Source organism: Callorhinus ursinus, unplaced genomic scaffold (assembly GCF_003265705.2).
Source record: "Callorhinus ursinus isolate GAN/ISIS: 27379988/994484 unplaced genomic scaffold, GSC_fseal_2.0 scaffold5, whole genome shotgun sequence".
NCBI classification, from domain to species: Eukaryota; Metazoa; Chordata; class Mammalia; order Carnivora; family Otariidae; genus Callorhinus; species Callorhinus ursinus.
The window spans coordinates 30,912,838-30,927,184 of record NW_027397067.1 but is presented as its reverse complement, the minus strand read 5'-3'; the positions used below and the strand labels follow the sequence as shown (position 1 = coordinate 30,927,184).

The 14,347-nt window shown below is 37.4% G+C and overlaps 1 protein-coding gene across 3 annotated transcripts in view; it reads left to right on the top strand.

The window, feature by feature from the left end:
* The first annotated feature begins 630 nt into the window (after nucleotides 1–630).
* The window catches only part of SNX16 (sorting nexin 16), a 39,173-nt gene continuing 25,456 nt past the window's right edge, over nucleotides 631–14,347 (top strand). The window contains exons 1-4 of one of the 3 annotated variants that reach the window (XM_025870778.2): nucleotides 631–828; nucleotides 2,557–2,804; nucleotides 2,892–3,031; nucleotides 11,077–11,163. In XM_025870778.2, the coding sequence (XP_025726563.1) occupies nucleotides 2,657–2,804; nucleotides 2,892–3,031; nucleotides 11,077–11,163 (375 nt within the window). In that variant the 5' untranslated portion in view covers nucleotides 631–828; nucleotides 2,557–2,656. Of the gene's footprint in view, nucleotides 829–2,556; nucleotides 3,032–11,076; nucleotides 11,164–14,347 lie in introns of all 3 variants that reach the window. The other 2 variants (XM_025870777.2, XM_025870779.2) reach the window with 2 other exon arrangements.

The window sequence follows — 14,347 nt, the reverse complement described above, 5'->3', positions numbered from 1 at the left end:
CCCTGTAAACTGTCTAAATTTTGGTATTTGACTATCAAAAAACAGCTTTCCCGGTAACTTTACAGGTCTTCAGATGTGCAAGTCTAACAAGCCTAATATTGTATCATTTGAGATAAAACTGCTCCCTGGGCTGTAAAAAAACAAACAATACCACTCAGCAATTTCAATTATCTGCCAATGATAGGGCGAATAAGCTTAAGTGCAGTGTTCTGTCTTCCCAATCTTAGAATCTATTGTCATCCCTTAAAGCGCTAATTCTAGAAAACAATCTATAATCTACTAGAACCAGCCCAAGTTAGTGACGACTACAAGTCCCATGATGCAAAGCAGAGCCTGGACCAGTGCTGGCCGTAGTTCTTCCTAGGAACTGTAATCTTCTGATCACCTGTGCGACAAACTGGGAGTTTTAACCCCCATTTCTCAGTTAGTTTATAAAAATAAAGCTAGGGCAGAGAAGGCAGAATTCTCACCACAAAACAAGGCCCAACCCGGCTGCCAAAGAGCCCTGTCAGGACAACTCCAGTCCGCGCCTCTGGGGTTGGGGGGTTATTGAGCGGGGAGGGAAGAAAAAAAAAAAAAAAATCGCCCTTGCGTGACGTCACTTCCGGGAGAGGCGGCCGGGCTTGGCCCCACCCTCCACCTCGCTAGGATCCGGGGCCGGACGGCCAGGGTAGAACCCGGCTGAGGCTGGGAGCCGCTGCTTTGGGGGCGGAAAGTCACGTGAGACTTCTTGGTCCTGTGGGTGGAGAGGAAAAGCTGCAGTTAAGGAGGGTCGGATTTAACCGTCACAGGGAAGTGCGCTCAAACGGAATCGCGGAGTGGGCTGAGGTAGGGACAAGGCAGCGGGCGCTGTTCTGGGCGCTCATGCGAGTGACACCTGCACCCCCGTGGCTGGCGGGCGGCGGGCGGACTCCACCGGAGGGTGGAGGGGCCCCGCGGGAGCCTCCGGGCCATCCTCAGGCCACCGCAGACTCCGCCGAGCGTGTGGGAGGCGCTGGCCTCGCACCGGGCGGCGGAGGTGGCTCCGTCTTGGGGCTCCTGGGAGCCCCGGGAGCAGAGGGTCTCCCCGTCCACTGAGCCGAAGACCCGTGGACTGCTCTGACACCGACCCGGCGCTCCTAGGGTCGAGCTGCGCCTGGGTTTCTCCACTTTTCTCTCGCCACCCACTTCTCTCTCCTACCGCGTTGCTCAGGCTCGGGCCACCTCACCTGACCGAGCTTTTCCAGTGTAGGACGAAGATGTTAGTCCTTGGAGCATCTCCATGCTAAGGCAAAAGTGAAGACGCTATTAATGATCCCAATACATTTTCTTAAAAGTTTGGGTAGCGCTCACGGCTTTGCACGTCAGTGATTGTATTGATACGCGTCCTCTCTCCCCAGCCCTGGGGCCTCAGGTAGTTGGGTGGCAAGGGCAGGGCTATCCCACAGGCCTTGAAAAGGATAAGATTTCAGACTTTTATTTACTTCTTTTGGGGGGAGGCCACCAAGCAGAACCGAGGAGCAGTGAATCAGCAGTTCAAGTTTCTTGAATCTTTGATGATGAGGAAGGTTGCCGAGAGCCACGTGCTGGATTAAAAAAATCTTACTTCAGCATCTTTCCAAGTCCGGGCGGCTCTGTGCCTACCTTTCTCACCAGCAGAGTTGCCTAGATGTAGTTAAGATAGGCAGGCCCCCCTTGTTATGTGCCATTTCACAGCTCTGTAGTTATTACAATTTCTTAGTTTATTATTTAACAACTTGGTGGTAAACCTTTTCTTCATTGTATAACTATGAGATTCTGAGACAAGATAAACCAGTCCTTTTGACAACAGGGATTACTGGGTATGAGTGATAAGGATTTGTTAAGTTCCCTCAGTTTCTGGCATAGTAGCATTGCTGATGATCTGGAAACTATGAAGAACATTTTAACTTTCAATCATTTCATCTTGTTGGATGTAAGTTTGGGTCTTACTTGATTAATTTAATTTGACCACTTTTTTTCAAATACATTTGATCCTGGGTTTAATAAACTTACCTTAAGAACAATTGATATTTACCTTGTAGCATCTAAGCTTGTGGTTCACTGTTACTACTCTGGGTAATTCTTTAGAGTTTCACTAATTAAAAGGAAATGTGAATAATTCTCCCTTTCTTTTCTCCCCTCCTTCCCTCCTTGTACTGTATGGGGAGCTGTCAGGACCCTAAGTAGACAATAAAGCTTCAGAAAGTCTTTACCACTCTTCCTGTTCCCAACTCTAATGTATAGATGATATCAGATTAAAATGAACATTACAGAAATCTATCACAAGGAAAGAAAGTGAAGATTAAAAAGGATGACATGTAATATGAAGGTCAAGAAAAAGAGTGTGGAGTAATTCTGCTCTCTTTACCTTGCAAATGGGAATCCTTAGAGATGATATCTTGGGATTAAATGAAGAGGTTTGAGGTGTGTTTTCATTCCAAACGAAGTAATGGAGTGTCACAAAATCAAAAGAAATGGATGTGAACATTCTGAGGTTTTTTTGGATAATACTCCAAATTAAAGACTAACCTATCAACATGTTCTTCTCGTTTTTAGATAGTGAATTCCTAAGAAGAAAATAATGGATTTCATATTAGTTGTTCTCTGAGTGTTTGGACTCAGCATTGTGCAGGATTTTTGCAAAGGCCAAAAGAAGATGGCAACTCCTTATGTCCCAGTTCCTATGCCCATAGGGAACTCTGCTTCCAGTTTTGCAACCAACAGAAACCAAAGAAGTTCTTCTTTTGGGAGTATCTCAACAAGCTCAAACTCTTCCAGAGGCCAGTTAGAGGACTCAAATATGGGTAATTTTAAACAGACAAGTGTACCCGATCAAATGGATAGTACTTCATCTGTCTGTAGCAGTCCCCTCATTAGGACTAAATTTACAGGTGCAGATTCTTCCATTGAGTATTCTGCTAGACCAAGAGAAAGTGAGGAACAAAATCCTGAAACAGTATATTTGGAAGATAGACCTTCTACACCTACTATACTAGGTTATGAAGTGATGGAAGAAAGAGCTAAATTTACTGTGAGTATTGACTTCTGCTGTACATCAGTAGAAAGTGAAAAATTGACTAACCTGTGTTCTATATATGAGTTAAATTGTTACCTGTCTTATAATTTCTTGAACATAAAATTCGAGTAGATTTTACACCTGTAAATTCTGTCATGCTATAGTAAACTTCATTTTACTTGAATGAATTTTCACAAACCAGACACATCCGTGAAACTAGCACACAGATCAAGAAACAGAACATTACCAGCATCCAAAAAGCAGCCCCCCACCATGCTCTCTGTCAGTCAATACCCACTCTCCTGATAGCCTGCATTAATTTTGCCTATTTTTCTACTTTATGCAAATGGAATTACAGAATATGTACTCTTGGTTATGGTCTCCAGCATTGTGTTTGTAAGATCCATCCTTAATCTTGCATGTGATTGTAGGTAGCTCACTTTTATTACTGATAGTATTCCTCTATGTGAATATACTACAATTTATCTGTTGTACTGTTGAAGAACATATGGATAACTTCTAGTTTGGGCTCTTACAAATGCTACTGCTATGAACTTTTTAGTATTTATCACTCATTAAACACATTAACACATTTCTGTTTTACATCTGCCTAGGAGTAAAATTGCTGGATCATATACCTAGCTTTAAAAGATACGAACAATGTGTCAGAGTAGTTGTACTAGTTTATACTCCTTTAAGCAGTGTATGAGTGTTCCAGTCACTCCACACCTGCCCAACATGTGGTATTTTTTCATCTTTTTCACTATTATTTTCTATCCCGGTGGGGAGAGTCATATCACATTGTGGTCTTCATTTGCATTTTTATTGACTAATTAAATTGAAGACTTTTTGGGCCATTGGATATTCTCTTTTGTGAAGTGTCTGTTCAAGACCTTTATTCATTTTTCTTTGAAAGAGTTTTTCCCACTTTGATTTATAATTTTCTATGCATTTTGGACAAATTCTTTGTTAGAGCATACATTGTGACTCTAACATTATCTCTTTGATAATAGTCACAATGTATGATAATCCCTGTGGCTTGCCTTTTCACTTAATGATGCATAAGATAAACAAAAATTTATAGTTTTAATATAGTCCAATTTATTAATTTTTCTTTTATGGTTAGCACTTTTTAAAATTACTCCCAGCTTACAAAGATGTTGTCCTATGTTTTCTTCTAAAAGCTTTCTTGTTGGACCTTCCACATTTAGATCTGTAAACTCACTGGAATTGATTTTTGTCCATGGTGTGAAACAAGGGTTAAGATACTTTTTTTCCCTCCATATGGGATCAAGTAATCAGGCTTTTATTGAAAAAAACACTCTCTCTACATTTGCACTGTTGCCTATGTCATAAATCAGGCAACCATTTAAATATATGGGTTTGTTTCTGTGTTCCATTTTTCCCTCATTTGCCAATTCCACATTGTCTTTAATTACTAATGCATTATGAGAGGCCTTGATACCTGCTAGCTTAAGTAATCTAGCTTTGTTGTTCTTCAGAATTGTCTTGGCTATCCTTGACTCTTTGTTCTGGGATTATATTGACTCTATAGACTGATCTAAAGAGATCTGACATTTTACAATACTGAGTCTCTGAATCTAAACCTAATCCATTTACTGAAGTCTTTAACGTCCTTTTGTAGTTTTCAGAGCGGAGGTCTTAGGTTTTTTAGTTAGAGGTTTTTTGTTTTTTGTTTTTTGTTAAGTAATCTCTATACCCAATGTGGGGCTTGAACTCATGACCCTGAGATTAAGAGTCACATACTCTACTAACTGAGCCAGCCAGGGGCCCTCTAGTTAGATTTATTTCCAAGTATGTATGTTGTTTGATGTTCTTGATACTTTGTTCTGTTTTCTGTTTATTCATTGCTAGTTTATATATTTTGGTCTTATGTATCAATGTGTGTTTATGTATCCAGAGACCTTGCTAAATTCTTATAATTGAAATAGTTTGTTCTTCCTCTTGGATTTTCTTGATGTAAAGTTTTTATGTTTAGTTCAATATTTCATGCTGTAAGCCTACAAGCAGTATAGAAGGACCTCTGAGAAAACAATTGTTGAGATAATTTTTGTTGTCTTTAGGGAAATGTTTAATTTTTAAAAAGTTTTTTATCTAAGTATATTTGACACACAATGTTACAGGTATACAACATAGTGATTCCCCTTCTCTATACATTATGCTATGCTCACTGTAGGTGTCGCTACCCTTTGTCACCACATAACGCTATTGCAGTATCACTGACTATTTTTGCTCTGCTGTACCTTTTTTCCCTATGACTTATTCATCCATAACTGAAGTCCTGTATCTCCCACTCCCCTTCACCCATTTTGCACTTTCCCCTACCCCCTTCCTCTGACGGTCACCAGTTTGTTCTCTGTATTTACAGATCTGATTCTGCTTTTTGTTTATTTGTTTTGTTTTTTAGATTCCACATATGAGTAAAATCATACGGTATTTGTCTTTCTCACTCTGACTTATTTCACTTACATTATACCCTCTAGGTTTATTCATGTTGTTGCAGATGGCAAGATCTCATCCTTTTTTGTGGCTGCATGATACTCCAGTGTGTATGTGTGTGTATGTGTGTACACACACCACATTTTCTTTTTCCATTCATCTATCAGTGGACACTTAGGTTACATCCATATCTTGGCTATTGTAAATGATGCTGCAGGAAACCTAGGGGTGCAAATACCTTTTTGAATTAGTGTGTTCATTTTCTCTGGGTAAATACCCGGAAGTGGAATGACTGGATCATATGGTAATTCTATTTTTAATTTTTTTATTTTTTTTTCTATTTTTTTCTGTTTTTAATTTTTTGAGGAAACTTCATACTGTTTTCCTCAGTGGATGCATCAAATTTACATTCCCACCAACAGTGTATAGGGTTGCTTTTTCTCCACATCTTTGGTAACACTTGTTATTCCTTATCTTTTTTTATTTTAGCCACTCTGACAGATATAAAGTGCTATCTCATTCTGGTTTTGATTTGCATCTCCCTGATGATTAGTGATGTTGATCATCTTTTCTTTTGTCTGTTGGCCATCTGTATGTCTTCTTTGGAAAAAATGTCTATTCAAGTCCTCTGCCCATTTTTAATTGGATTATTTGTGGGTTTTCTTGGTGTGGATCTTTATATATTTTGGATATTAACCCCTTATCAGATACATCATTTGCAAATATCTTCTCTCATTCAGTAGGTTGTTTTTTAGGTTTTTTTTTTCATGGTTTCCTTTGCTTTGCAAAAGTTTCTTATTTTTATGTAGTCCCAATAGTTTGTTTTAGCTTTTATTTCCCCTGCCTCAAGAGACATATCTAGAAAAATGTTGCTAAGGCTGATGTCAGAAAAATTACTGCATGTGTTCTCTTTTTTTATGGGTTCAGGTCTCACATTTAGGGCTTTAATCCGTTCTGAGTTTATTTTTGTGTAAGGTCTTAGAGAGTGATACAGTTTCTTTCTTTGACATGTTGCTGTCCAGTTTTCCAAGCACCATTTATTGAAGAGACTATCTTTTTCCCATTGTATATTCTTGCCTCCTTTGTCATAGATTAATTGACTGTATAAGCATGGGTTTATTTCTGGGCTCTCTATTCTGTTCTGTTGGTTTGTGTGTCTATTTTTGTGCCAGTACTATTTGTTTTGATTAGTACAGCTTTGTAGTATATCTTGAAATCTGGAATTGTGATACCTCCAGTTTTGTTCTTTCTCAAAGTGCTTTGACCATGCAGAGTCTTTTGTGATTCTAAACAAATTTTAGGATTATTTGGTCTAGTTCTGTGGAAAATGCTATTGGTATTTTGATAGGGATTGCACTGAATCTGTAGATAGCTTTAGGTAGTATGGACATTTTAACACCATTAATTCTTTCAGTTCATGAGCATGGAATATCTTTCCATTTATTTGTGTTGTCTTTAATTTCTTTCCTCAGTGTTTTATAGTTTTCAAAATTCAAGTCTTTAACTTCTTATTTCTAGGTATTTTATTCTGTTTGGCACAATTGTAAATAGAATTGTTTTCTTAATTTCTCTTTCTGCTACTTTGTTATTAGTATATAGAAACACAACCAAAAAAAAAAAAACCCAACCAATTTCTGTGTATTTAATATTGTATCCTGCAACTTTACAGGATTTATTACTTCTAGTAGTTTTTTGGTGGAATCTTTAAGGTTTTCTGCATACTGTATCATTTCATCTGCAAATAGTGACAATTTAACTTCTTCCTTACCATTGTTTCTTTTTCTCTGATTGCTGTGGCTAGCACTTCTAGTACTTTGTTGAATTAAAGTGACAAGAGTGGACATTCTTGTCTTGTTCCTGATCTTAGAGGAAAAGCTCTGTTTTTCACCATTGAGTATGATGTTAGCTCTGGGTTTTTCATATATGGGCTTTATTATGTTGAGGCACGTTTTTTTCTAAACCTTTTCTGTTGAGAATTTTTATCATGAATAGATGTTGAATTTTGTCAGATGCTTTTTCTGCATCTATTGAAGTGATCATATGATTTTTATCCTTCATGTTGTTGATGTGCTATATCACACTGATTTGCAAATGTTGAACCATTCTTGCATCCCCAGAATAAATCTCACTTGATTATAGTGAATGATCCTTACAATGTGTTGTTTAATGCAATTTGTTAATATTTTGTTGATTTTTAGCATCTATGTACAACTGAGATATTTTATGAAGAGAGACATCTTTAGAGTTAAATTATCATAAGACTGATGATGTGATGGGAAATTTGCATGGACCTGACTTTTTTTGGAAATTATGATAAACTGGTGGCCCATTTTCTTACATTGACCTACCTTATGCTGGATGAGCATTCATTGAAATGATGTGTGTGAAAATACAAGTTCATAGGCAAATTTAAGGCAGCTATACATAAAGTCTAAAAACACTTTAGAGGGGGTGCCTGGGTGACTCATTTGGTTAAGCGACTGCCTTCGGCTCAGGTCATGATCCTGGAGTCCCGGGATCGAGTCCCACATTGGGCTCCCTGCTCAGCGGGGAGTCTGCTTCTCCCTCTGACCCTCTTCCCACTCGTGCTCTCTATCTCTCATTCTCTCTCTCTCAAATAAATAAAATCTTGAAAAAAAAATAACACTTTAGAGGAAGAAGTAAATAACGGGTATGAAGTTATTACTATTCATTTATTCATTTAATTCATGTTGGGGGTACCTATTGTGTGTCATGCACTCTTTTAGGTAATAGCGGTACAGCAACTCGAATGAATGAATGATAGATGAGTAAGCATTTTAAAATGCTGGTATGTCATAGGTGGTAAGTGGTATAAAGAGAAATAAAAGAGTGAAGGGAGATAGTTTCCCCGCAACTGGAGTTGCAATTTAAATAACATTGTCAGTCGTGGCCTCACAGAAAAGATGTTAGCACTAAGAGGCAATGAGCCACGAGAATATCTGGGGGAAGAACCTTCCTGACAGGTGAGACAACGCAGAGGCCCTTGTGGCTGACAGCAGAAGCAGCCATGGGGAAAGGTGTAAGAACTGAAATAACAGGTAAAGACAAGGGAGTGTGACACACAGATCAGGTAGAGCATGTAGGCCATTGTAAGGCCATTAGATTTTACTCTGCACAAGATGGCAATCTTTGAAAAGGTTTTAAAGGAAGTGTTACATGATCTGACTTAAGGTTTAAAGACTCATCTGGCTGCTGAGTTAAGACTAGATTTTGTGGAGGAAGGAATGGAAACAGGAAGTATTAAGTTCTTACAGTAATCCACGGAAGACATGATGGTGGTGTGGACAGGGTGGTGGAAGAAGTCCTAAGAAGTGATCAGATTCTGGGGATATTTTGAAGGTAAAACCTTTAGATGTGGGATAAAGAGAAATCAACGATGATCCCAAAGTTTTTGGGTGAACAGTAGGGTTGCTGTTTAATTCGGTGGCAGGTTTTGAGGGCAAGATCAGGATTTGTTTTTGGACATGCTAGGCTTGAGATGTCTAGTAGACATCAAAATGGAGATGTCAGGTGTGTGTATATATGTGCATGTGTGTCCCAAGCTTATGTATTATGTATGTGTATGTAAATATAAGTTGAGTTTAGGGGAGAGGTCTGAGCTGAATATACACGTTAGGGAGTCTTAGGTTTGTAAGATAATTTTTTTTTAGGTATATTTCTTTGAATTGAGCTCTTAACTGAATAAAATATTAGGAATGACTGGTAAGTTCTTGTCATTAGCGTGTCAAGCCTTTGAAAAGTGTTTAAGAACAAAAGTGACTAGGAGGGGTGATAAGTCAGTTTGGGAAGGAGCCATGAGGTGGGCTTCTTCAAGTGGTAATGTTTTGTTTCTTGTACTTGGTACTAGTTACATGAGTGTGTTTGTTTTATGAAAATTCATCAAGTTGTATACTAATGATTTTTGTGCTTTTCTGTATGTATTCTGTAATTAGGTGTGTGCTCCTGCATAATTTACTTAAAAATCCTATAATAAGGGCTATATAAAAAGCACAAAGTAGTATATACTAAGTTTCCAGTAAAGAGTAGAAACCATAACTACTGTTAGAACATAGAAGAGGGAATGATCAGTAGTGTCCATAAACTTTTCATTGAAAGCACTACTTATACAAGTAGAAACATAGGAGAGCTTTCTAGAGAAGATAAAACACAAAAATCTGTACTTTGTCTTTACTAGAGAAATAGGAGTGCTCAGGGGCCACTGGAGAAAAACTTGAAAGGAGGATTCATTTTTTAAAACAGGAAAATAAAGTCAATATGGATTATGTGTAGATAAACCTTATTATCATATGAAGTTGACTTTTATTATGCATCAGTTATTCATACTCAAACGTTTTGAAGTCAGGTTATTCCTTTTGTTTCTATTAGTAACTCCTAAAAAGAATGTTTCATTAGTATCCCCTTTACAATTATCTTAGATAAGGACTTTCTGCAGACTTTAAAGGATATCCAAATAATCTTCCTCATCTTTATATGTTACAAAGATGAATTATTTATATTTACTTCAAAGCTAAAGGAGTCATCCTTAACCCTTGCTGATTCTCCCCCTTAAAAGCTGAAAGAGAGTGGTCCTGGGTGGCTCAGTTGGTTAAGCGGCTGCCTTCGGCTCAGGTCATGATCCCAGGGTCCTGGGATCGAGCCCCATGTCAGGATCCCTGCTCAGCGGGGAACCTGCTTCTCCCTCTCCCTCTGCTGCTTCCCCTGCTTGCGCTCTCTCTCTCTCTGTCAAATAAATAAATAAAATATTTTTTAAAAAAAAAGCTGAAAGAGAGGTCTGTAAGGAAGAAAAATAAGGATGATCTAGTACCTAAACAATGAGTCTTCTCTACAGCATCCAGTAAGACTAGGTGAGCCACAAATGTGAGTCATCTTTGTAATTTAAAATTTCCTTGTAGCCATGTTTAAAAAAGTGAAAAGAACAAATGAAATTATATTTAATAATATATTTTATTTAATCCAAAGCCATTTTAATGAAGTATTTTTACATCTTTTTTTTTTTGTTCTCAGTCTTTTAAATCTGGTGTGTATTTACACTCAAGCACATGTCAGTTAGGATTTGTCACATTTCAAGTTTTCAGTAGCCACTTGTGGCTAGAGAGCAACTCCACAGGGCAACTGTGTCTCTCTCTGTCAAATAAATAAATAAAATATTTTAAAAAAGAAAAGAAAAAGAAACAAATCTTGCTTTTGGTGCCTACATTGATTATTTGTACATTTGATGTTCCAAATGATTTCTTTTTTTTTTTAAGATTTTTATTTATTTTTTGACAGAGAGAGAGAGACAGCAAGAGAGGGAACACAAGCAGGGGGAGTGGGAGAGGGAGAAGCAGACTTCCCTGCTGAGCAAGGAGCCCGATGTGGGGCTCAATCCCAGGACCCTGGGATCATGACCTGAGCTGAAGGCAGATGCTAAATGACTGAGCCACCCAGGTGCCCCAAATGATTTCTGATATTTTTTACATACTAATTGTTATGACCTGGGTTGTCAAGTAAAAGTTTTAAAAATATTTGGTTTGGTTCGAAATTTTAAATATCTTTATATACATTTTTTTTCACCTCTCTCTCTCTCTCTCTCTGCATAGGTATATAAAATACTAGTAAAGAAAACCCCAGAAGAAAGTTGGGTAGTTTTCAGAAGATACACTGACTTCTCTAGACTTAATGATAAAGTAAGTACTTTAATAAATCTAAAACGGACTTTTCAGTTTCAAATTATTATCTGTTCCTGACAGTTCTACTGTTAAATATTTGTGGGTTCTCCTTGTTAGTTATCTGAGTGAAGTCAAATTTTGCTAGTTCCTAAGAAAATTAACTATTTTATTTCATTTTAATAGCCTAAAGACCCATCTTTACACATAACTTCCTTTTTTTAGAAACAAAAAATTATTTTTAGTATAAAAGTATGAAAATCTTAAAACTGCTAACAGAAATATAAATGATTATATGGGGGCGCCTGGGTGGCTCAGTCGTTAAGTGTCTGCCTTCATCTCAGGTCATGATCCCAGGGTCCTGGGATCGAGCCCCGCATCGGGCTCCCTGCTCGGCGGGAAGCCTGCTTCTCCCTCTCCCACTCCCCTTGCTTGTGTTCCTGTTCTCGCTATCTCTGTCTCTGTCAAATAAATAAATAAAATCTTTAAAAATAAATAAATAAATAAATAAAATGATTATATAATCTTGTGAATTTGATAAAGGTGTATATGATTCCCCAAATCATATGACTATAAGGGAATGAACAACAACAAAAAATATTTCTAACATAGTGTATTAGTTTTCTATTGCTGTTAACAAATTACCACAAACTTTGTGACCTAAAACATACCTGTTTTTTATCTAGTGATTTAGGTGCGCTCAGCTGGGTTTTCCACTTACGGTTAAAGTCAAAGTCAAGCTGTTGGCTAGACTGGGCTCTTCTCTGGAGGCTCTGAGAAAGTTCAGCTTTTGGGTTCATTCAGGTTGTTGGCAGAGTTCAGTTTCTTGTAGTTCTAAGACCAGGGTCCCCATTTCCTTGCTGGTTGTCAGCCAGAGGTTGTTCTTAGTTCATAGAGTGCTGTCCAGTCTTTGCACATGGCCCCTGCACCTTCAAAGTCAGCAGTAGCAGGTCAAGTCCTTTTTGTGTTTTGAATCTCTCTGACTTTCTCTTCTGCCGTCAGCCAGGGGGAAAACTAGACTTTTAAAGGGCTCATGATAAGATCAGGCTTACCGAGATAATCTCTCTATTTTAAGGCCATTTGAAAAGTAACCCTAATTACGTCTGCATAATCTCTTTTAATGTGTGACATAACAGAATCACAGAAGCAACACCAGGGACAAAGATCATGGGGCCGTCTGGAAATCTGCTTACTGCACATATGAAACAAAGAAAATAATAAAAACCCTCAATGTATTAAAAACTCTTAAAAGTAAATTAGAGTAAACCCAAAAGTAGAAAATACTACAAATTATGTGAACAAGGCAAACCACAGAAGAAATATAAGTGACCAATAAATTTGGAAAACATTTGGTATCACAAGGACTCAAAGGAAAATTAAGAAACTATTTTTCACCCATCATGTTAACAGACATTTAAGTGGTATTATCCATTGTTGGAAATATGAATCTTCCTAGGGGACACAACTTCCTAAAGTTGTGCATAATTTTGATACAATAATCACATTTCTGGGATTTATCCAATATAAGAAATCATGGATATGGACAATATTTAGCTCTAAGGATACTTTTCACTGTGTTTTATTCACTGTTCTTTTCTTTGTGTTTTAATTTGTTTTTAATAGTTAAAAATTAGAACCAACCTAAATTTGGGGAATTGATAGGGAATTGATTGAGTAAATTGCAGTACGAATGTAGTAAAGAAAGAGCTGAGATATCCACAGAGCTAGAGGGAAATCAATTGAGGCAGGTGAGGGTGGTAGTATTTTAGAAACCAGGAGCATTTCTCCAAAAGAAGAAAGTGGTTTATGATGTTTCTAAGAGGCTAAGTAACCTTGGATTTTGTCTTTGGATCAGAAATCACTCACTAATTTTGACAGGTGTTTAGTAGAGGAAACTACTGGTCCTATTTTCTGCCATCTGCCACCTTCACTCTCAAAACTTCTAAAGTTAGTATATCCTTATCATTTTTGGTGGTAGGAAACCTATTTATGTGATTTTGCAGTTGCCTGGCTGCCAAAAAGTTTCTGCCATTCTAAAAACCTCAATTTGAATGAAAGGTAAAATATAAAATGCTAAGCTATTTTATCCTTTATTTAGGTATTTATCAAGATGACTTTTTGTAGTATGCCAAAATAAAGTATTATTTGTAATGTATTTCCATCATTAAATATGAATTTTACTTACTTTTCCTGATTTCTTATTATTACACTGATGAATTAAAAACCTATAATTCTGTACTTAAAATTAAATAATAATTAATAATTAAATAAGAAGATCACAGTAATTCATTAAGTTACCAGATACTTAGGTGGAATTCTTAACTTTTGAAATTGTTACAATTTTTGTTCATGAAGACTAATTTCTAACAGTTTCAATTTAGAGCTATTTAATCCTTTATGACTTGTTATTTTTCTTTTGAGGGCTCAATTATTATTCAATGTTTACTTCTCTTTACCTCTCTGGATTCATCTTTATATTGCTATAATAGTTCTTACCTTAGGCAAGTTGAGATTTAGATAACTCTAAAGCTTTTAAAGAAGGATGTTCATAGGAATTTAAGTTAGTAAATATCTCCTACGTATTCCAAGTTGGGCACTCAAAATTAATAAGTATCTATGTCAGTGTTCTAGGTACCAGAAAGAGCTCTACCCATCACCTGCTTTTACTGGCAAGAATCAAAAAAATGTGTGTAAAAGACCACAGTCTGGGGGAAAATATTTGTCATACTTACATCTCACAGAGGACTTGTATCCAGAATATATAAAGAACTCTTGCAAGTTAATAAAAAGATAAATAACCCAATTTTTTTAAACGGAGGGGTTAGAAGAGTTGAATAGATAATTCACCAAAGATATGCAAATCCAAAAAAGCCCATAAGGAAATAGTTAACATCATTTGTCAACAGAGAAATGCATATTAAAGCCACAGTGAAATACTACTACATACCCACCAGAATGGCTGACATTACAAGGATGGACAATGCCAGGTGTTGGCAAGGATATGGAGCAACTGTAACGCCTGTGTATATACAACTGGTAGAAATCAACAAGTAAACAATTCAGACATAAAAAGTTTAGATGAGGGGCGCCTGAGTGGCTCAATCGTTAAGCATCTGCCTTCGGCTCAGGTCATGATCCCAGGGTCCTGGGATCGAGCCCCACATTGGGCTCCCTGCTCTGCAGGGAGCCTGCTTCTCCCTCTCCC